The sequence below is a fragment of the Hemitrygon akajei genome, chromosome 26 (genome assembly GCF_048418815.1).
Source record: "Hemitrygon akajei chromosome 26, sHemAka1.3, whole genome shotgun sequence".
Lineage (NCBI taxonomy): Eukaryota > Metazoa > Chordata > Chondrichthyes > Myliobatiformes > Dasyatidae > Hemitrygon > Hemitrygon akajei.
This window is the reverse complement of record NC_133149.1, coordinates 14,760,833-14,785,386: the sequence shown is the minus strand read 5'-3', so window position 1 is coordinate 14,785,386 and position 24,554 is coordinate 14,760,833. Positions and strand designations below refer to the sequence as shown.

The following is a 24,554-nucleotide window of genomic DNA, read 5'->3' as shown; positions in this document are numbered from 1 at the left end:
AAAGAACCCATTGAAGTTCTACAACTTAATGCAGTAAACATTGCTGACGTGAGCTGGCAGTAACTCTTGCATTTATCTGTTGAAATTTCAGTGAGTCAGACCTGTGCGATGCTCTGCCAACATTGGTAGCCCAAGGTTTCCTTCTCCTGATTGAGCTTCATTGTACCACTGGCCTCTACACAACAGATGGGCCCAGCCTTACTGAAATACTCTAGCATTACGTTGGGGTAATTGCCCCTTGGATCCATTTTGATGAAATGTTGGACAAAGGTGCTATATTGGTATTTCAAAAGAATAAGGAATGACTTGAGTTAGACAGAGGAGGCAGAAGAGCAACTGTGCAGACAGGGCCGTTCACAGCCACACAATGCAGATTGTATGCCATTGGGAAACTCCAGGTACACTTCCATGTGCACAGGGTCAGGAAATCACACCATTTCTGGGTTTTGAAGCTAGAGCACTGGTTGGCTTTACTATGATGCATCCACAAGGGCGAGGGCTGAGGAACACCCCATGACTCGTGGGGTGCAGGCAGCAGCGGGAAAGTTGATGACTCAAAGATAAACATTAAAGAGCAGACAGATGGTTCATAGGTTTATAAGGACACCTTGTTTGTTGCATTACCTCCTGTGCCATGTGCCAACAAGGGGAGAAATAGGAAGAGAGCATAGATAAATGTGCGGCTGGAGAATGGGTGCAGGAAGGAGAGCATTAGATTTGTTAGGCACTGAGAATGGATCCAGAGAAAGCGAGACTTGTACAAGCTCTTCAACAGGGCTGGGACCAGTATTGCTTCTGTTGGCAAGGTTTAACCAATCTTAGCAGGGAAATGTGAAGATGAGCACTCATTACAAACAACCACTGCAGTTCTGAGAGGAGATGAAATGTTAGAAGGATTATCAAATGAGGTGAGTTCTGAACAGTCTTAAGGAATATACACGAGGACTTCTACAGATGCTGGAAATCTGAGTGCTTGATATAGTCTACATGGCTTTTTTTAACACTGCAATCTGGTCAAAAGGGTAATACTGTTGGGATCCAAGGGAGAATAAGACTGGCTCTAGCAGGAAGCAAAGGCTAATGGTATGACAGAAAAGTCCCACAGGGCCAAGTACTCGATCCCTTGCTTCAAGAGAACAAACATAAACATGGAATGTTGCAGCATTGGACAGGCCATTTGCCCCATGATGATGTGCCAATTTTGATGCCAATTTATACTAAATGTCATCTTCCTGTATATCATCTACTGTTGTTGATACATTTTTCATGTGTCTATCTGAAAGCCTTTTTAACTCTACTAAACTGCCAGGTTCCACGACTACCCCTGGTAACCCATCCCAGGCACCTAACCATGTTCTGTGTAAAAAAACTTGTCCCTCACGTCACCTTTAAACTAATGCACCGCCCCACCTCAAAATCATTTCCTCAGGTGTTTGACATTTCTACCCTGGGGAAAAAATTCTGTCTATCTACCCTATCTCTGCTTCTCTTAATTTAAAATAAAAATTCCTCTATCAGGTTTTTTCTCAGCCTCTAATGCTCTAGAGGGAATATTAAGAGTTTGCCCAACCTGACATTGAAACTCATACACTCAAATCCAGGCTGCATCCTGGTAAGTCTCTTATTCACCCTTTCAACAGCTTCCACATATAATGGGGCGATCAGAACAGCACACAATACTCCAAGTGTGGTCTGACTAAAGTTTTATATATGTGCAGCATGACTTCCTTATTCTTATACCCAACACCTCTACCAATGAAGGCTAGCATGCCATGTTTTCTCAGTGTTACAATATACTATATAGAAACATAGAAAATAGGTGCAGGAGTAGGCCCTTCGGCCCTTCGAGCCCACACCGCCATTCAGTATGATCATGGCTGATCATCCAACTCAGAACCCTGTACCTGCTTTCTCTCCATACCCCCTGATCCCTTTAGCCACAAGGGCCATATCTAATTTCCTCTTAAATATAGCCAATGAACCAGCCTCAACTGTTTCCTGTGGCAGAGAATTTCACAGATTCACCACTCTCTGTGTGAAGAAGTTTTTCCTCATCTCGGTTCTAAAAGGCTTCCCCTTTATCCTTAAACTGTGACCCCTCGTTCTGGACTTCCCCAACATCGGAAACAATCTTCCTGCATCTAGCCTGTCCAATCCCTTTAGAATTTTATACGTTTCAATAAGATCCCCCCTCAATCTTCTAAATTCCAGCGACTATAAGCCTAGTCGATCCAGTCTTTCTTCATATGAAAGTCCTGCCATCCCAGGAATCAATCTGGTGAATCTTCTCTGTACTCCCTCTATGGCAAGAATGTCTTTCCTCAGATTAGGGGACCAAAGCTGCACACAATACTCTAGGTACGGTCTCACCAAGGCCTTGTACAACTGTAGTAGAACCTCCCTGCTCCTGTACTCAAATCCTTTTGCTATGAATGCCAACATACCATTTGCCTTTTTCACCACCTGCTGTACCTGCATGCCCAGCTTCAATGACTGGTGTACAATGACACCCAGGTCTCATTGCACCTCCCCTTTTCCTAATCGGCCACCGTTCAGGTTTTCCTGTTTTCCTGTTCTTACAACCAAAGTGGATAACCTCACATTTATCCACATTAAAATTCATCTGCCATGAATTTGCCCACTCACCTAACCTATCCAAGTCACCCTGCATCCTCTTAGCATCCTCCTCATGGCTAACACCGCCGCCCAGCTTCCTGTCATCCGCAAACTTGGAGATGCTGCATTTAATTCCCTCGTCTAAATCATTAATATATATTGTAAACAACTGGGGTCCCAGCACTGAGCCTTGCGGTATGCCTGCCATTCTGAAAAGGTCCCGTTTACTCCCACTCTTTGCTTCCTGTCTGCCAACCAATTCTCTATCCACATCAATACCATACCCCCAATACCGTGTGCTTTAAGTTTGCACACTAATCTCCTGTGTGGGACCTTGTCAAAAGCCTTTTGAAAATCTAAATATACCACATCCACTGGCTCTCCCCTATCTACTCTACTAGTTAAATCTTCAAAAAATTCTATAAGATTTGTCAGACATGATTTTCCTTTCAGAAATCCATGCTGACTTTGTCCGATGATTTCACCTCTTTCCAAATGTGCTGTTATCACATCTTTGATAACCGACTCCAGCATTTCCCCCACCACCGATGTCAGACTAACCGGTCTATAATTCCCTGGTTTCTCTCTCCCACCTTTTTTAAAAAGTGGGGTTACATTAACCACCCTCCAATCCTCAGGAACTAATCCAGAATCTAAGGAGTTTTGAAAAATTATCACTAATGCATCCACTATTTCTTGGGCTACTTCCTTAAGCACTCTGGGATGCAGACCATCTGACCCTGGGGATTTATCTGCCTTTAATCTCTTCAATTTACCTAACACCACTTCCCTACTAACATGTATTTCCCTCAGTTCCTCCATCTCACTAGACCCTCGGTCCCTTACTATTTCCGGAAGATTATTTATGTCCTCCTTAGTGAAGACAGAACCAAAGTAGTTATTCAATTGGTCTGCCATGTCTTTGTTTCCTATGATCAATTCACCTGTTTCTGACTGTAAGGGACCTACATTTGTCTTGACCAATCTTTTTCTTTTCACATATCTATAAAAGCTTTTACAGTCAGTTTTTATTGTTCCCTGCCAGCTTTCTCTCATAATCTTTTTTCCCTTTCCCAATTAAGCCCTTTGTCCTCCTCTGCTGGTCTCTGAATTTCTCCCAGTCCTCAGGTGTGCCGCTTTTTTTTTGCTAATTTATATGTTTCTTCTTTGGACTTGATACTATCCCTAATTTCCCTTGTCAGCCACGGGTGCACTACCTTCCCTGGTTTATTCTTTTGCCAAACTGGGATGAACAATTGTTGTAGGTCATCCATGCGATCTTTAAATGCTTGCCATTGCATATCCCCCGTCAACCCTTTAAGTATCATTTGCCAGTCTATCTTAGCTAATTCACGTCTCATACCTTCAAAGTTACCCTTCTTTAAGTTCAGAACCTTTGTTTCTGAATTAACTATGTCAACATATACATTAATGACTATACATCATATACATTAAGGACATAATATACATTAATGACTTCAACTTAAGCCATGATAAAGAGGTTTATAGATGATATAAGCTTGTGTCTACCACAAAGTCAAAAACTAAAATCAATCAAGAAATTTGACTTCTGCTTTATGATGTGTGCAAATTTTTGAACTAACATACATTTACAGAAGGAAATTAAGTCAAGGTGCTATGGGACTGCCAGCATTTAGCAGTAAGATTCATTCCTTAATTCGCTCTCCTAGTGATTGTTTTCTGCATAATGAGTCAGCAACCAGTAAACAATGTTTAAGTATTTAGCTTTTCATTATGTTTCATATATTCACAACCATTATTAGTTTGGCCTTGCCATGTTGCATTTCTACATGAAGCAAACACAGTTCGCGACCATTTGCAGTGTCATTCCTGTGGCTACCTATGCCGCTAACATACATTCTGCCACCTCATGCATTAATGAAACTAATTGTCGATTTTGTGAGATTTCTAATAAAAGACCACTGAAATTGGAGGAGCCATCCAGCTTCTCATATACTCTAAACCCTTTGTAGTTGACTCTTTGCCCCCCTTGGGCATCGGGATGCACCAGGACTCACCAATCCATTTCCAGTGCTGGCCTCGTTCTCTGCAATTTACATATGGACTAAAATTGGACGGAAGAGCGGCAACCCCACCTGTGTGAAATAAGGTTATATATTAGACATCATTTGCAGCTTATTCTCTCCAAACTTGTCACAGTCACTCTAGCTGATCCTTTGTACGTGGTATATATTCAATACACAGAAAAAGTCCTTTGAACAAGTGCCTCAAATACTAAAAGATGCTGGATCTTCCATTTGAATACCGCGCAGCCAGCATCCACTTGCGCCCAGGTACCATCAGATGCAGAGTTCACCACCATCTGCCAACTGCAGATTTAGTCAACCTTCCACACCCTTCCCCGCCCATCCCACTGACAGTTCTCACTGCACAACACAGAAAAAGGCAGAGCAGAAGAGGGCTGAGGAGCATGGGATGAGAACTGGGGGAGGGGGAGGATCAGGCTTGTCCAAGGGGGTGGGGCTAGGGAAACAAGTGGGGTGGGAAGAAGTCTGTTGTCAGAGAAGATCCAGGGATGAGAAACAAGGAAACGGAAAGGCTAAGGCTTTATAAGGCAACATACATAAAATGCCAGAGGAACTCAGCAGGTCAGGCAGCATCTATGGAAAAAAGCACAGTTGACGTTTCAGGCCGAAACCCTTCGATGCTGCCTGGCCTGCTGAGTTCCTCCAGCATTTTGTGTGTGTTGCTTGGATTTCCAGCATCTGCAGATTTTCTCTTGTTTGAGGCTTTATAAGGCAGAACACACTTGGAGGACTGTGAGCAGTTTTGGGCCCCATATTTAAGAAATAATCTGTTGGCATTGAAGAGGGTCCAGAGGAGGTTCATAAGAATGACCCTGGGAATGAAAGGTTTAACTTACGAGGAGCATTTGATGGCTCTGAGAATGTACTTACTGTAGTTTGGGGGAGTCCAGGACCAAAGGACACAGCCTCACAAGGACATCCCTTTAGAACAGAGATGAGGAGGAATTTCTTTAACAAGATGGAGGTGAATCGGAGGAATTCATTGGCATAGATGGTTGTGGATCCCAAGTCATTGGGTATATTTAAAGCAGAGTTTGATATGTTCTTGATATTAATAAGGGTGTCAAAGGTAACAGGGAGAAGGCAGAAGAATAGGTTTGAGAGGCACAATGAATCAGCCACAATAGAATGGTGGAGCAGACTCGTAAGACTGAATGGCTGAATTTTACCCCAATGTCCTATGGACTTATGGAAAGTGAAGTGGAGAAATGTTTTGGACAAAGCCCATGAGAAAGAAAAGAAACAAAATTCAACTACAAAAAGCCAAAGGAACGAGGGACTGCATAGGATGTGACATAGAGGAATAAAGCAAGGTATGGGAAATGTAGGAAATATAAATGGATCAATTGTCACGGGAGCGTCAGTGATTGACACACAACAGAAAGCGCAGGTTGTATTTCCAAAATGCTGCCGATAACACGCATCAGACATTTACTCCATGACAACAAATCTGAGAAATGGGACCATAAAGTATATACAGTAAGTCTTGCTGGATAGGTGATGAGATTGGAGACCTCCTGGGGTAGATTTCAATCACCCATACCAGGAGACAATGCTCAAGGTCTAAAACTACATAATGTAGAGTTTTCACTTACAGAATGATGTACAAAAATATCTGTGGAGAACTCGTCAAGTTTATCAACTTCACTATTAACTTCCACCCCACGTTCAAATTCACTAGGACTATTTCTGGCACGACTTTCTCCTCCGTAAAGATCCACCCATTGTTTGCCAACTCCCCATTACTTCTTTATACTGCCCATCTCCTCTTTATAGTCCTGATGCAGTGCCTTAACCTTAAATTTATTTTTTTATGATCTGTTAATATTATTATGTTAATATTATCTTATGTGCTATATGTACTGTGCTTTGTACCTTGGTCCGAGAGGAACGACGTTTCATTTAGCTGTATACATCTATACGGTTGAATGAAAATGAACTTGAACTATCCTTTTGCCCTCACAGATGCAGCCTGACCTTCCGGGTTCCTCCGCAGCTAGTACTTTGCTTCAGGTTCCAGTATCTGCAATCTCATGTCTCCAACTTCGGAAACATTGAGGTTAAGTGTTTAAATTAACAGACTCATAATCCCTCGATTAATTATACAGACGCAAGTTCATCTCTCCATGGCAATTGTTGAATTAAAGTTCACTTAAAAATAACCTAGAATTTAAAATGAAAAACAGCTAGTCTTGGTAATGGTGACTATCAAACTACAAAAACCTGAAATAAAAATGGAAAATGTTGGAACCACTCAGCAAATCGGGTGGGTCTGATTGGATGAGGTTAGGGTTGTTGTGGTGAAAAGTTGTTTACAAATAGTTAGAGACCAAGGAAATAAAGTTCATAACCTCTCTCTGACTGCCATCAATCTATCAGCAAGACAGCTTCTTAAACAGCATATCACCATAGCAACCTGCCTCTTCTATCAGATATATTCCTTTTGCCATGTTCATTTCCACACCCATTCAATCTGCTATGTAAAACTAAATTGCAGTTCTAACAAAAGGCCTTTAAGCCGAAAGTTTAACATTTTTCTCTCTCTCTACAGATGCTGTCTGACCTGCTGAGTGTTTCCAGTTTTTTAAATATATTTTTATTTAATATTTTCAGTACTTGCCACTTTTCAGCTCTAAACACCATCTCTGATGTGGAAGGAAACCTCTAATCCATACTGCCCTCTCTGAAGGTCCATGCAAAATTGCTTTGTCAAAGCAAAAAGAGGATTAAGAAATTTCACTGACTAACTAGCATTGATTTAGCAAGACGGCATCAAGAAGCCCTGGTAAACTGAAGTCAAGCAGCATCAAGTTTGGACTCCGCTTTGCATAAAGGAAGATGGATTCTGGTTGATGCAGATCAATAATCCCAGGCCAGTTTTCAGGCCATAAAACCAAACATCTACATCCCCTTTCATCACTGAATCGCTTTCCTTCCATCATAATGTGAGAAATGGGCACATGTACTTATGATGGCACAGGGTTCAATTCTATTTAGAGTCAATGAGTAATACAACATGGAGAGGCGCCATTTGGCCCAACTCTCTCATGCTGACCATGATGCCCATCTAAGCTAGTCCTACTTGCTCATTCTCCTCTAAACCTTTCCTATCCATGTACCAGTCCAAATGTCTTTTAGGATTTTGCTGTTGTACCTGTCTGAGCAACTCATTTCATTCTGAATGAAGAATGTGTCCCTCAAGAACATTTCAAATCTTTCCCCTCTCACCTTAAAACCTATGCCCTCCAGTTTCTGATTCCCTGGGAAAAAGACTCAATGTATCTACGCACTTATAATTTTATATGCCTCTTACCAGCTGCAAGTCCGAGACAACATTTAAGCATGAGCTGTAAGTGGCAAGTATCGTTCTACCGAAAAGGTGCCAGACAATGACCATCTCTAGCAAGTAAGTCTAATCGTCTTCCCTTGCCACTCAGTGGAATAATCCATACTAAGTGAGTAACCATCAGGAATTCAATTCAGGTCAGCAGCATACACTGCATACTGTGGCAGCGATGCTCTCAGCCTGAAAAATACAAACCCCATTTCCAGAAAAGTTGGGATATTTTCCAAAATGCAATAAAAACAAAAATCTGTGATATGTTAATTCACGTGAACCCTTATTTAACTGACAAAAGTACAAAGAAAAGATTTTCAATAGTTTTACTGACCAACTTAATTGTATTTTGTAAATATACACAAATTTAGAATTTGATGGCTGCAACACACTCAACAAAAGTTGGGACAGAGGCATGTTTACCATTGTGCTACATCACCTTTCCTTTTAATAACACTTTTTAATCGTTTTGGAACTGAGGATACTAATTGTAGTAGATTTGCAACTGGAAATTTTGTCCATTCTTGCTTGATATAAGACTTCAGCTGCTCAACAGTCCGTGGTCTCCATTGTCTGATTCTCCTCTTCATGATGCGCCATACATTTTCAATAAGAGATAGACCTGGACTGGCAGCAGGCCAGTCAAGCACACGCACTCTGTGTCTACAAAGCCACGCTGTTGTAGCCCGTGCAGAATGTGGTCAGGCATTGTCCTGCTGAAATAAACATGGACGTCTCAGGAAGAGACGTCACCTTGATGGCAACATATGTCTCTCTAAAATCCTAATATATGCCTCAGAGTCAATGGTACCTTCACATACATGCAACTCACCCATGCCGTGGGCACTGATGCACCCCCATACCATCACAGATGCTGGCTTTTGCACCTTTCGCTGATAACAATCAGGATGGTCGTTTTCATCTTTGGCACGGAGAACTCGATGCCCGTTTTCCCGAAAACTAGCTGAAATGTGGACTCATCTGACCACAGCACACGGTTCCACAGTCTTTCGGTCCATCTGAGATGAGCTCGGGCCCAGAGAACTCGCTGGCGTTTCTGCATAGAGTTGATGTATGGCTTTCTCCTTGCGTAATACAGTTTCAAGTTGCATTTCTGGATGCAGCGACAGACTGTGTTAAGTGACAATGGTTTTCCGAAGTACTCCCGAGCCCAGGTGGCTATGATTGTCACAGTAGCATGACGGTTTCTTAGGCAGTGCCATCTGAGGGCTCGAAGATCACACACATTCAACAGTGGTTTCCGACCTTGCCCTTTAAGCACTGAGATGTCTCCGAATTCTCTGAATCTTTTCACAATATTATGTACTGTAGATGTTGAAAGACCTAAATTCTTTGCAATCTTATGTTGGGAAATGTTCCTTTTGAACTGACTAACAATTCTCTCACAAATTTTGGCACTAAGGGGTGAGCCACGACCCATCCTTGCTTGTAAAGACTGAGCCTTTGATGGACGCTACTTTTATACCCAGTCATGATATCTCACCTGCTAACAATTAGCCTGCTTAATGTGGAGTCTTCCAAAGCAGTGTTACTTGAATATTCTGTGCATTTTTCAATCTTATTTTAACTCTGTCTCAACTTTTGTTGAGTGTGTTGCAGCCATCAAATTCTAAATTTGTGTATATTTACAAAATACAATTAAGTTGGTCAGTAAAACTATTGAAAATCTTTTCTTTGTACTTTTGTCAGTTAAATAAGGGTTCACGTGAATTAACATATCACAGATTTTTGATTTTATTGCATTTTGGAAAATATCCCAACTTTTCTGGAAATGTGGTTTGTACATTAAAAATGATTAGAAATCAGACTTACGCGCACCTTCCCCAGAAAGGAAACGTAGAGCTGAATGGACAAGTTCTGACCAGTTTGAGGCATCTGGGAACCAGGAGTTTAATGCACTGTGAGCAGAGATCTGCCAATCAAGCACTTTCTCCTCAATCTAAAAAAGAGCATACAACAACAGTAAATAGCTGGTCATTTGAGTCTTGCCCCTCAACAAAATAAACATGTAGTACCAATAATTGACACATTCTGGCAGCCCTGCAAACAGTCAATGGCAGTCGACCAGTTGGGTGAACAAGTTGTGAGGAAGGACACAAAGTGCCTGCAACATACACAAGTTAAGTGAGGGCCATGAAGTTGAAAGATGAGATAACATGTGGGAATACGTGAGGTTACCTACTTTGGAAGAAGTAATGAAAAAGTAAATAATTACTTAAGTAGATTGAAATTACAGAACATTGTGCTGCATAGGGATATGTGAGCCTCAGTGCATAATTGAGAAGGCTAATAAAATGCTGATCTTTATTGCAAAGACACAGAGTATTTAAGTACTGAATATTCAAATTTACAGAGCACTGGTGAGACTGCACCTGGAAACTGCATGCAGTTTTGGTCTCCATGCTTAAGGATGGATGTACTTGCATTGGAGGCAGTGCAGAGACTGATGACTGGGTTGAACCTTGAGAGACAGCAGTTAATGTTCAAAGAGAGGTTGATCAGATTGGGCCTTTATTGAGATTACAAGAATGAAAGGTGATCTCTTGGACGGGGTTGACAGGGTGGATACTGAGAGACATATGGGAGGGACTGATGGTGGATACTAGTGGAGGCATCTAGAGTAGGAACACAGTTTTAGAATAAGAGGTTAGCATTTAAGATGATGACGAGTCACACACAAAATGCTGGAGGAACTCAGCAGGCCAGGCTGTATCTATGAAAAAAGTACAGTCGACGTCTGATGATGTCTGATTGTATTATATTGTAATGGACTTTGGTGAGATCACATCTGGTCTCCTTTCCTAAAAAAGTACTTTCAGTGAAGGATATGCAGTAAGGATTCACCAGACTGATTATTGGGAAGAACATTACTACTGGAGGAATTCTGCAGTTTGAGCAACATCTGTAGGAGGAAAGGAACCATCAATGTTTCAGGTTAAATCTCAATAATTTCTGGAATGGCAGGTCTGTCGTATGAGAAGAGATCGAGCAGACTAGGCCTCTATTCATTATAGTTTTGAACAAAGTGACTTAATTATGTATTTAACATACAGAAACTTCAGAGAGTCAGCAGGGTAAGTGTGGGGGAGAGTACTTCCCCTGGCTAAGGAGTCTTCAATCGGGTCACAACATAAGGCGTAAACCATGTAGGAGTGTGATGAGGAGAAAACTCTTCACTCAAAGGGTGATAAATCCAAGACAGTAATCTCTGGATTATTCCCAGTGCCATGTGTTAGTCACAGCAGGAATAGAAAGATAGAACAGATGAATGTATGGCTGAGGAACTGGTACAGGGGCAGAGTTTCAGGTGCTTAGATGATTGGAACCTCTTCTGGGGCAAGGATGACCTGTACTAGAGGGGCGGGTTGCACTTGAACTGGAGGGGAACTAGTATTCTGGCCAGGATGTTCACTAGTGCTACTTGGGAAGATTTAAACTCATTTAGCAAGGGGATGGGAACTAGAGCATAACCTCAGAACATGGAGGGATGGAGAGGAAGGTAGATGTTAGGGCCAACAAAAACAGGCAAAGTAGTAAAAGCAATGAATCAGGTAGTCTGAAGTGTGTATATTTTAATGCTAGGAGTATTATGGGTAAAGATGATGAACTTAGAGCATGGATCAGTAAATGGAATTTTGATGTTGTGGCCATTACAGACTTGGTTAAACAAGGGACAGGAATGGGTGTTTAATGTCCCAGAGTTTTGATGCTTTAGAAAAGACAGAGGGGGAGGTAAAGGAGGCAGAGGAGATGCATTACTAATCAGGTACAATATCACAGCTGCACTCAGAAGGAACATTACGGGTGGCTTGTTCACTAAGTCGTGATGGGTAAAACTCAAAAATAATAGGGTTGTTGTCACGGGGTCTTCAACTTCGCTAATATAAATTGGGGCCTTCTGAGTGTAACAGGTTTAATAGAACAGAATTTGTAAGATGCATCCAGGAGGGTTTCTTAAATCAATATGTACAGTTGAAGTCAGAAGTTTACATACACTTAGGTTGAAGTAATTAAAACTCACTGTATAACCACTCCACAGATTTCATATTAGCAAACTATAGTTTTGGTAAGACGCTGAGGACATCTACTTTGTGCATGACACGAGTAATTTATCCAACAATTGTTTACAGACAGATTATTTTACTTTTAATTGACTAGATCACAATTCCAGTGGGTCAGAAGTTTACAAACAAAATCAAAAGAAATCAGCCAAGATCTCAGAAAAAAAAATTGTGGACCTCCACAAGTCTGATTCATCCTTGAGAGCAATTTCCAAACACCTGAAGGTACTACGTTCATCTGTACAAACAATAGTATGCAAGTATAAACACCATGGGACCAGGCAGCCGTCATACTGCTCAGGAAGGAGATGAATGTACTTTGGCACGAAAAGTGCAAATCAATCCCAGAACAACAGCAAAGGACCTTGTGAAGATGCTGGAGGAAACAGGTAGACAAGTATCTATATCCACAGTAAAATGAGTCCTATATTGGCATAACCTGAAATACTGCTCAGCAGGGAAGAAGCCACTGCTCCAAAACCGCCATAAAAAAGCCAGATTACAGTTTGCAAGTGCACATGGGGACAAAGATCTTACATTTTGGAGAAATGTCCTCTGGTCTGATGAAACAAAAATTGAACTGTTTGACCATAATCACTATTGTTATGTTTGGAGGAAAAAGGGTGAGGCTTGCAAGCCGAAGAACACCAACCCAACCGTGAAGGATGGGGGTGGCAGCATCATGTTGCGGGGGTGCTTTGCTGCAGGAGGGACTGGTGCACTTCACAAAATGGATGGCATCATGAGGAAGGAAAATTATGTGGATATATTGAAGAAACATCTCAAGACATCAGCCAGAAAGTTAAATCTCGGTCGCAAATGGGTCTTCCAAATGGACAATGACCCCAAGCATACCTCCAAAGTTGTGGCAAATTTGCTTAAGGACAACAAAGTCAAAGTATTGGAGTGGCCATCACAAAGCCCTGACTTCAATCTGATAGAAAATTTGTGGGCTGAACTGAAAAAGCGTGTTCAAGCAAGGAGGCTTGTAAACCTGACTGAGTTGTACCAGTTCTGTCTAGAGGAATGGAACAGAATTCCAGCAACTTATTGTGAGAAGCTTGTGGAAGGCTACCCAAAACGTTTGACCCAAGTTAAACAATTTAAAGGCAATGCTACTAAATACTAACAAAGTGTATGCAAACTTCTGACCCACTGGGAATGTGATGAAAGAAATAAAAACTGAAATAAATCATTCTCTCTACTATTATTCTGACATTTCACATTCTTAAAATAAAGTAGTGATCCTAACTGACTGGGAATGTTTTCTAGGATTAAATGTCAGGAATTGTGAAAAACTGAGTTTAAATGTATTTGGCTAAGGTGTATGTAAACTTCTGACTTCAACTGTAGATGGTACAACAAGAAGAGAGGCTGTGTTAGACCTTGTGTTGGGTAATGAGCCGGGCCAGGTGACCGACATTTCAGTGGTTGAGTAGTTAGGGAACAGTGACCACTATTTAGTTTTAAACATAGCTATAGATAAGGATAAGTATGGACTTTGTGGGAGAGTATTAAATTGGAGCATGGCAGATTACGAGAGCATTAGGCAGGAGATAGGGAGAGTTAGTTGGGAACAGCTGTTTTTGGACAAGTCCTCATCCAACATGTGGAGTATGTTTAAAGACCAAATGCACAGAGTACAGAACAGGTATGTTGCTGTCAGATGGAGGGACAAGAATCACAAGGTAAGAGAACATTGGATGTTGAGGGAGGTGATTAATTCAGTCAAGAAGAAAAAGGAACATTTTGTAAAGCTTAGGAAGCTAGAGTCAAACAGAGCCCTTGAGGATTATAAAGAAGCCAGAAAAGAACTCAAGGAGAGAATTAGCAAAGCCAGGAGGGACTATGAAATGTCCTTGCCAAGTAGAATTAAAGAGAATCCTAAGGCATTCTATATATACATCAAGAGCAAGAGGATAACTAGGGAGAGGGTGGGACCACTCATGGATAAAGGGGGAACATTTGCTGGGATGTGGAGGGTGTGGGTGAAGTCCTCAATGAGTACTTTACATCAGTACTTACCAAGGAGAAGGACGTGGAGGTCAGGGAGATCAGTGCCAAATGTCCTGATATGTTGGGGCATTTCGAAGTAAAGGAGGAGGTAGAGTTGGGTCTCTTAAAGAAAATTAAGGTAGATAAATCGCTAGTGCCTGAAGGGATATACAAGAGGTTATTGAGAGAAGTAAGAGAAGAGATTATTGGGGCCTTGACCAATAATTTTGTGTCCTCTCCAGCCACAGGTGAGGTCCCTGAGGACAAGTGAGTAGCTAATGTTCCATTATCCAAGAAGGGAAACAGAGATAATTCAGGAAATTACAGACCTGTGAGTCTCACTTCAGTAGCAGAGAAGTTACTGGAGAGAATTTTTAGAGATAAGATTTATGAGCATTTGGAAAACCATGACCTAATTACAGAGAGCCAACATGGCTTTGTGCAGAACAAGTTGTGTCTTATTAAATTAATTAAGTCTTTTGACAAGGTGACAAGGGTGATTGATGAAGTAGAGCTGTGGATGTTTTTTCACATGGATATTAGTAAGGCGTTTGATAAGGTCCTTTTGGGAGGCTCATCTAGAAGATCAAATGCATGGCATCCACGGTAAATTGGCTGTTTGGATTCAGAACTGGCTTGCTCATTGAAGAGAAGGTAGTGGTCAAAAAGAATTTAGTCTAGCTGAAGCTCTGTGATTAGTGATTTTTTTTTAGGGATATGTACTGGGACCTCGGCTGTTTGTGATATTTAGAAATGATCTAGATGAAAATGTAGATGGGTAGGTTAGTAAATTTGCAGATAATACAAAGACTGGTGGAGTTGTGGATAGTGTAGAAGACTGGCAAAGAATACAGCGTGATATAGATCAGTTGCAGATATGGGCAGAGCAGTGGCATATGGAGTTTAATGCAAATGTGAAGTGTTGCACCTCGGTAGGTCAAATGTAATGAGACAGTTGATGAGCAGAGAGATCTTGAAGTCCAAGTTCATAGCTCCCTGAAAGTGGCTACACAGGTAGATAGGGTGGTTAAGAAGGCATATGGAATGTTTGCCTTTATTAGTCGAGGTGTTGAGTTAAAAAGTCAGAAAGTTATGTTGCAGCTTTATAAAACTCTAGCTAGGCCACAGATGGAGTACTGTATACGGTTCTGGTTGCCCCATTATTGGAAGGCTGTCAAGGCTTCAGAGAGGGTGCAGAAGAGGTTTATCAGGATGCAGCCTGGATGAGAGGGCATGTAGTATAAATGGAGGTTGGAGAAATTTGGGTTGTTTTCTTTGGAGTGGCAGAGGCTGAGGGGAATCAGATAGAGGCTTATGAGAGGCAAAGGGAGTAGGCAAACAGTATCTTTTTCCTTAGGCTGAAATACTTCATACCAGAGGGCATGCATTTAAAGTGAGGGGGTGAGGTAATTTCAAAGGTGATGTGGAGGCAAGTTATTTTACACAGACTGGTGTGTGTTTGGAATGTGCTGTCTGGGTGGTGGTGGAAGCAGATATATTAGAGACTTCTAGGCACATGAATGTGAGGAAAATGGAAGTATATGCACATTGTGTAGGCAGAGGAGATTAATTTAGTTGGTCAATTGATTACTAATTTAATTGATTCAGCACAACAGTGTGAGCTGAAGGGCCTGTTCCGGTGCTGTACTCTTCTATGTTCTATGAATCCTTGGAATTCTCTACCACAGAATGGAGGTTCTGTCATTGACTGGATTCAAAAAAGAGATTGACAGTTTTCTGAACATTAAAGGAATCAAGGGATATGGGAATAAAGTTGGAAAAATGATGTGGTGTTGGTGGTGATCTCACTGAATACCCTGGAGAAGGACTGAGGGCCAATGGCTTACATCCGCTCTTATACACGAGAAAAGATGAGTAGAGCAGCATGGTCTAGCAGAATTTTAAAAAGGGATCTTGCAAGGTAAGGAAGGGAGAAGAAAGGGGTGGGATGTGAGGCTCTTGTGGAATAGAGGATATACATTTTTAAAAAAAGAAATTTCAAGGAGATCTGAGAAGGACGGGAGGGTGACAAGTACTGGAACACACTGCTGGAAACAGAGCCAAAAGTAGTCCCTGACAGCATTTAGAAAGTGTCTAAACAAGAACTCAGATCACTTGGACAGAATCAGTTATGAGCCAAGTGCTGGAAGATGGGTGCTCACTGGTCAGCTGGGATGTGGTGGGTTGCATGACCTGCTTCAATGTGGTAAGGTAAGTAAGTGTGTGGCAGAGAACATATCAAGAGAGGAGAGGGAAAAGAGGTGTTGGAAGTGGAAAGAAGGTGAGGCAAAGGATGAATAAAGGAAATGGCACTCCATGTGAAACAAATTCAACAGGAATCCTAAAGGGTGGTGTGATCCCAGTTACAACTGATGGTCCACTAAGACCAATAGATCATAAGCAGCACAATCACAGCACCAGAAATTGGAGTTGCACTTTTGCTAATGTTGTGTCACTTACCCAGGACATACTCGCCTCTCCCTCTGCCAGTAAGATGTCCTGCAGCAGAGTGAAGAAACAAGCTGTGATTCCAGGAACCGTTGTCAGCTTCACTCTATCAAGTGTCCTGGAAAAACACACATTAATTGTTCAACCAAAAAAGTTGAAAATTGCACCAATGAGTTTAATACCATTGGAGTTTCAAACTGCTGTATTCTTAATGGCAACATTGTTAAATAAGGATGGAGTCTAATGCAGCTATTAGTGAGATAATACATTTTCATTCCTTTAATAAAACTTCTGCAAAGTGTCTAACTTTCAGCAGTGATAGTTAGCTATACAGCACAGAAACAGTCCCTATGGACAGCTTGTCCATCAACAGTAATCCAATGCACCAGCATTTAGTCTATGGCCTTCTATGTGTTGCCGATTCAAATATTTGTCCAAAAACTACTTAAATATAGTAGGCAGTGTAGTCCAGATTCCAAAAGACCCTAGGCTGGTTGGAATCTAGTTTTGGCACAGGATATTTGTGCTAACCATGATACTAATCAAAACTAATTGTGTTTTCTAAACACAGTCTATATTCCTCCATTCGCTCCTGTTCATGTACCTGTCTAAATAATACCTCTTTGCAATCAGATCTGCTTCCATCACTTCCCCTGTATCAGATCCCACCTTCAACCTTTCTTTCTTTTTCAATCTTTTTATTATTATTATTATTAATATCAACAAAATAAAATTGATACATAGATAATGGGATTACAAACATACACATTTCAACTGAACATGAAAGAATACATAAGCAATGATTACAGTATAAATGAGTATTCCCAAATCATGGACGATACAATATACAAATAAACAAGGCAAACCTAGGTATATCATAATATATATTTAAAAAAACAGAAAAAAGAAAAAGAAAAAAAATATGGAAAAAACTAATCTAATAATCTAATAGCTAATAAGAAAAAAAAGAAAAAAGAGAAAAAGAAAAAATGGAAAAAAAAGGAAAAAAAGGGCTGTTTATAATATCTCACAAAAATACAAAATTATCAGTGTCGTCAACTCCGATCCTCTCAACATACATAAAATCGAAACTGGAAAAACAAATAGGCTTGGAACAGGGTCATATTACATCATATGAAAATATTGAATAAATGGTCTCCATATCTTTTCAAATTTAATAGAAGTATCAAATACAACACTTCTAATGTTTTCTAAATTTAGACATAACATAGTTTGAGAAAACCAATGAAATACGGTAGGAGGATTAATTTCTTTCCAATTCAACAAAATAGACCTTCTAGCCATTAATGTAAGAAATGCAATCATTCGACAAGCGGAAGAGGATAAATGGAGTGAGTCCATCATTGGTAAACCAAAAATTGCAGTAATAGGATGAGGTTGTAAATCAATGTTCAATACCACAGAAATAATATCAAAAATGTCTTTCCAATATTTTTTCCAAAAGCGGACACGACCAGAACATATGAGTTAAAGACGCTATCTCAGAATGACATCTGTCACAAATAGGATTTATATAGGAATAAAAATGAGCCAATTTATCCTTGGACATATGAGCCCTATGCACAACCTTAAACTGTATTAATGAATGTTTAGCACATATAGATGATGTATTAACTAATTGAAGAATTTTATCCCAATTTTCAATAGGGATAGTAAGGTTAAGTTCTCTTTCCCAATCATTTTTAGTCTTATAGAAGGGCTCTGAACGTATCTTCATAATTATATTGTAAAGTTTTGATATTAGCCCTTTCTGAGAAGGATTTAGTTCAAACAAATTCTCCAAAATACCTGAAGACACAAAATTTGGAAAAGTAGGAAGTACAGTATTTAAGAAATTCCTAATCTGTAAATATCTAAAAAAATGAAATCTAGGCAAATTATATTTATTAGATAATTGCTCAAAAGACATAAAACAATTATCCAAAAATAAATCAGAAAATCGTAGAAATCCTTTAGTCTTCCAAGCTGAATAAGCTTGGTCTATAATAGAAGGATAAAAAAAGCAATTGGATACAATAGGAATATTTAAAACAAACTGAGTCAACCCAAAAAATTTCCAAAATTGAAACCATATACGTAAAGTATGTTTAACTATTGGGTTGTCAATTCGTTTCGGCAATTTAGAAAGAGCAAAGGGAAGAGAAGTCCCTAAAATAGAACCCAATGCAAATCCTTGTACAGATTTAATTTCCAGGTTCACCCAATGAGGGCTAAAAGATATATCCCAATCCTTTAACCAACATATCAAATATCGGATATTAACTGCCCAATAATAAAATCTAAAATTAGGCAATGCCAATCCACCTTCCTTCCTTGCCTTCTGTAAATATATTTTACCTAACCTAGGATTTTTATTCTGCCATATATATGAGGAAATTTTTGAATCAACATTAGCAAAAAAAGATTTCGGAATAAAAATTGGTACCGCTTGAAATATATATAAAAACTTGGGTAAAATAACCATCTTAATAGCATTAATCCGACCTATCAGAGATGAAGATAGTCGTGACCAGTTAGTAAACAAACATTTAATCTGATCAATTAAGGGTAAAAAATTAACCTTAAATAAGTCTTTATAGTTTTTTGTAATTTTAATCCCTAAGTAAATAAAAGAGTCATTAACTAATTTAAAAGGTAAATTTCCATAAATTGGAACCTGTCTATTTAAAGGAAACAATTCACTCTTATTAAGATTTAATTTATATCCGGAAAAATCACTAAATTGAGCCAACAATGATAAAACTGCAGGAATGGATTTCACAGGATCAGAAATAAACAATAGTAAATCATCTGCATATAATGATAACTTATGTATATCTGTCCCACGATTAATGCCAAAAATGTTCTGTGATTCTCTGATAGCAATTGCCAAGGGTTCTAAAGCAATATCAAATAATAATGGACTAGGAGGACAGCCTTGTCTAGTACCCCGAAATAAATGGAAAAAGGGAGATCTTTGATTGTTAGTAAGCACCGAGGCTACTGGAGTATGATATATCAGTTTAATCCAGGAAATGAATGTCGGACTAAAATTAAACTTCTCAAGCACATTAAATAAGTATGGCCATTCAACTCTATCAAAAGTTTTCTCCGCATCTAATGAAATGACACATTCTGAAGTGCTATGTGAAGGAGTATAAACAATATTCAATAATCTCCTAACATTGAAAAAAAGAATAGCGATTTTTAATAAAACCAATTTGATCTTCCGAAATAATTTGGGGTAATACCTTCTCCAGCCTGGATGCCAGTAACTTGGAAAAGATCTTGGAATCTACATTCAATAAAGATACTGGTCTATAGGATGCACAGTCAGTAGGGTCTTTATCTTTCTTCAATATTAAAGAAATGGAAGCTCTATAAAAAGATTGTGGCAGATTGCCCAATCTAATTGCTTCTTCAAAAACCCTGTATAACCAAGGAGAAAGAGTAGCGGAAAAACATTTAAAAAATTCTACTGTATACCCATCTGGACCTGGTGCTTTCCCAGAATTCATAGAGGAAGTAACCCCTTTAATTTCTGCATCCGTAATAGGAGTTTCTAATATTGAAAGATCATCTGATGATAATTTTGGAAAATTCAATTTCCCAAGAAAATCACACATGGTATTACGATCATGAGGGAATTCGGAATGATACAGGGAGGTATAAAAATCTTGAAATGATTTGTTTATCTCATCATGGTTAACTGTCAGATCCCCATTCTGCTGACGGATCTTAGTAATTTGACGTTTAACCAAAGCATTCTTCAATTGACTAGCTTACAGTTTACCCAATTTATCACTATGTATATAAAAATCAGATCTGGTTTTCATTAATTGATTTTCAATCGAAGATGTAAATAATAAACTATGTTCCGTTTGAAGTTCAACCCTTTGTTTGTAAAGCTCCTTACTAGGAGTAATCGAATATTTCTTGTCAATCTCTTTAATTTTATCAACCAATAAAAGAGTTTCCTTCTTAATGCGTTTTCTCAGACCAACAGAGTAGGAGATAATCTGTCCACGCATATATGCTTTAAAAGTGTCCCAAAGTATTCCGCAAGAAATATCATCCGTGGAATTAGTTGAAAAGAAGAAATCGATCTGTTCCTTCATAAATTTAATAAAATCCGGATCTTGCAGTAAGGTAGAATCAAATCGCCATTGTCTAGCACTAGAAGCTGCATCCGTAAATTTAATAGAAAGTTTTAATGGAGCATGGTCAGAGATGGCTATAATATCATAATTACAACCAATTACCGATGGAATAAAACAAGAGTCAATAAAAAAAAATAAATTCTCGAGTAGGAATGATAAACATGAGAAAAATGAAAACTCTTTGTCCTTAGAATGCCGAAATCTCCAAATATCGAAAATTCCATTATCAGTCAAAAAAGACTTAATATAAGTGGCCGCCTTATTAGGTAAAGTCTGAGTAGATATAGATTTGTCCATCAAAGGATTTAAACAACAATTAAAGTCACCACCCATTATTAACTTATATTCATTTAGATTAGGTAGAGAAGTAAATAAGGACTTAAAAAAATCAGGACAATCCACATTTGGAGCATAAACATTAACCATAGCAACCTTTTTGTTAAAAAGTAAGCCAGTAATTAACAAAAATCTACCATTCGGATCCGAAAAGATATCATGTTGGACAAATGCAATAGAGGAGTCAATAAAAATTGAAACTTCCTTTACTTTAGCATTCGAATTCGAATGATACTGTTGACCCCTCCGAAACCTAAAAAAGCGATAATTGTCCTCTTTCCTCACATGAGTTTCTTGTACAAAAATAATATGAGCATTAAGTCTTTGGAATACTTTGAAAATCTTTTTCCGTTTAATTGGATGGTTTAAGCCATTAGTATTCCAAGAGACAAAATTAATGGTCTGAGCCATATTTCTGAAATCAACCCTTTGGTATATAAAGGGTTAACCAAATTATAAACTCATGCACCCGGAAGAGGAACAAAAATACGGGGCGGACCCAGAAGTGACGACATCGCGGACATTTTAGTAGTTTAAAATCAGCCCAAATGAAAAAGCCAAAAAAAACTGATGTAAGAAACATAAGATTTAGAAAAAGACCTCCCACCCCCCACCCAAGAGGAAAAAAGACCATCCCAGCCAGGGATAGGCTGGGAAAAAGGAAAGATGAAACTAAATCTACCCCCATATCAGCAGAAGACAACTCCATATATAAAGGATAAAAAAAATCCACCCAAACTCTAAAGAAATAATAATCACTATACTAAAACCAAACTACTTAATATAATTAATCGTAAAAAAAAACAAAAATATAATCACTAGTAACTTATAAATCTGGTTAAAACCCAAACAAACCAAAAAAAATTTAAACTATGATAAGAAATGCATTATAGGAAGAAGATGAGAGAAAAAAAAGGCGAAATCAAAAAAAACCAAAAATATTTTAGAGAAGAAACCGCCATCTTAGTTAAAAAAAAATCACCTTCGAAGGATTAATAATAATGACCAAAGATAAAGTACAGTGGTTGAAGTAAATAAAATAAAAAGATTAGTATGTCGAAAAAAAAAACTTTAACTAGAGTATAAAATATAGAGTAAACCTACACCAATAGCCAGAAACAAAATCTGGTTTTGGAAACAAAAACCATCTTGCACGATCAAAATCACTCATTTATTAGCGATGAGAATCCATAGCAGTAGGGAAGTTCTCATTCAGAAAGCTTCTCGCTTCAGATGTAGAAAGAAAAACACGCCGTGGTGCATTCGAAGGCGAGATTCTGAGCTTCGCTGGGTATAAGAGCGCAGGTTTTAGATTTTTCTCATAACATTCGGACATCAGGGGTTTAAAAAGAAGCCTTGCCTTCATTACTTCTGGACTAAAATCCTCCACTAATCGATAATTGTGATCTTGAAATTTGACCATCCCTACACGCCGAGCCACACGAATAAGTTGCTCTTTAACATGCACATAGTGAAATCGGACAATTACAACCGGTGGTTTAGCTGAAGCACTTGGTGATCGACGCATAATTCTGTGAGCGCGATCGAGTAACGGAGGACTGTCTGGGAATACAGAAGGGAACGCATCCTTTAAAAGTTGAGCAAAGTACTTCGAGGGGTCCCCTTGTTCAATACCTTCTGGGAGACCAAGTATGCATAGGTTCTGTCTTCTGGACCGATTCTCAAAGTCAACACTCTTGGCTTTAAGTGTTTCCACTTGTTTAATCGCCGAAAGTAAGTTCTGCTCCAGTTTTCCAATTATCAAGTCTCACTTCCGAGTGTCTTCTTGCAGAGTTGCGATTAGAACTTGCTGCTGGTTAACTACTGAATCCGTCTTATCCATATAATCTTGAAAAGCCTTTATATCTTGTTTAAAAATTTGTCGTCGTTCTTCAAATTTTTGATTTAAAATCTCCAATAACATTTCATAAGTCAATTCAGTGCGCTTAGGATCAGTCTCCTTCTCCTTCTTCCCGTTCCCGTTAGGATCCTTCCCAGGTTCTCGCCCTTTAGATCTAAGAGCCATTTCTGTATTCATTTCTTCAAAAATTCACAATAAACTCTTAAAGATAAGTCCAAAAAAGTAGCAAGAATCTTTTGGTGTAGGTAAAAATAAGTTAAATAAGGGTGATCACAGGTTAAAAAAAGTAAAAGTTATGGAGTGAATCTGAAAGTGCTCACTCCATGAGCGTCTCCTGCTGCCCCCCCCCCCCCCCCCCCACCTTCAACCTAATCTGCCTGCAACTGAAATGTTTCATTCCAGGAAATACCCCGGAGAATCTCTTCCGCACCTTCTCCAGTTGAATCAGTGTTCCATATATCCCAGCAACAACAGTACCAACTCTCATGTCATCTGCAAACTTGCTAACCAGTCATATCCAAATTGTTAGCAACACACAAGATGCAGGAGGAACTCAAGAGCTCAGGCAGCATCTATGGAAATGAAGAGACAGTTGACACTCCAGGCTGAGACCCTTCATCGGGACTGGAAATGAAGGAGGAAGATGCCAGGGGTGGGGGGAGGGGAAAGATGACAAGCTAGAGGTGATAGGTGAAACCAGGTGAGTGGGGGAGGAGGGATGAAGTAAAAAGCTGGGAGGTGATAGGTGATAAAGATAAAAAGGTTGGAGAAGAAGGAATCTGATAGAAGAGAGTGGACCATAGGGAAAAAGGGAAGGAGGAGAGACACCAGAGGGAAGTGATAGGCAGGTGATAAAAGGTAAGTGGACAGAGTGGAGAATTGTAGAAGAGGGAAGGGGGAGAGGGAAGGGGAGAGGGAAGGGGAGAGGGAAGGGGAGAGGGAAGGGGAGGGGAAGGGGGAGGGGAAGGGGAGAGGGAAGGGGAAAATATTTACGGAAGTTGGAGAAATCGATGTTTATGCCATCAAGTTGGAGGCTACTGAGCCAAAATATACTCTGAGAGCTGCCTCATCATGGCAGAAAAGGAGGCCATGGGCTGATATGTCAGAATGAGAATGGGTTTAAGAATTAAAATGGTTGGCCACCAGGAAATCCTGTTTTTAGTGGATGGAGCAGAGGTGTTCAACAAAGCTGTGACCCAATCTACACTGGGTCTCACCAATGTAGAGGAGGCCATGTGGGAAGCATCATATAAAGTAGATGACTCCCAGAAGGACAGTCATTATCTATGCAGGGAACTGGACATTCTAAGCTCCAGGTCAAAACTGTTCAACTGTATACTTTGCACATAACAAGGACTCTAACACCAATCCTTGTGGCATTCTACTGGTCACAGGTTTCTAATCAAAGAAACAATCCTTAATCATTGTCCTTTGTCCCCTATAACCAAGCCAAATTTGGATCCAATTTCCCAACTTGCTTCAGGTTCCATGGGCTTTAATGTTTTGGAACCTTGTCAAAGAGATTGTAGACCACATCAGCCACACGGCCCTTAACAATTCACAGACTGATCAGACAGGATTCCCCCTCCCCCTAAAAAAGCCTTGCTGATGATTGAGTAAGCCCTGTCTTTCCAAATGCAGATTATTCCC

At 39.6% G+C, this 24,554-nt stretch overlaps 1 protein-coding gene across 6 annotated transcripts in view; it reads right to left on the bottom strand.

The window, feature by feature from the left end:
- The window catches only part of nfrkb (nuclear factor related to kappaB binding protein), a 124,469-nt gene that overhangs the window by 53,581 nt on the left and 46,334 nt on the right, over nucleotides 1–24,554 (bottom strand). For 5 of the 6 annotated variants that reach the window (XM_073029606.1, XM_073029608.1, XM_073029610.1 and 2 more), the window contains 3 exons: nucleotides 16,560–16,665; nucleotides 9,856–9,982; nucleotides 4,656–4,733 (listed from right to left, as the gene is read on the bottom strand). In XM_073029606.1, the coding sequence (XP_072885707.1) occupies nucleotides 4,656–4,733; nucleotides 9,856–9,982; nucleotides 16,560–16,665 (311 nt within the window). The remainder of the gene's footprint in view (nucleotides 1–4,655; nucleotides 4,734–9,855; nucleotides 9,983–16,559; nucleotides 16,666–24,554) is intronic. The other variant, XM_073029609.1, reaches the window with a different exon arrangement.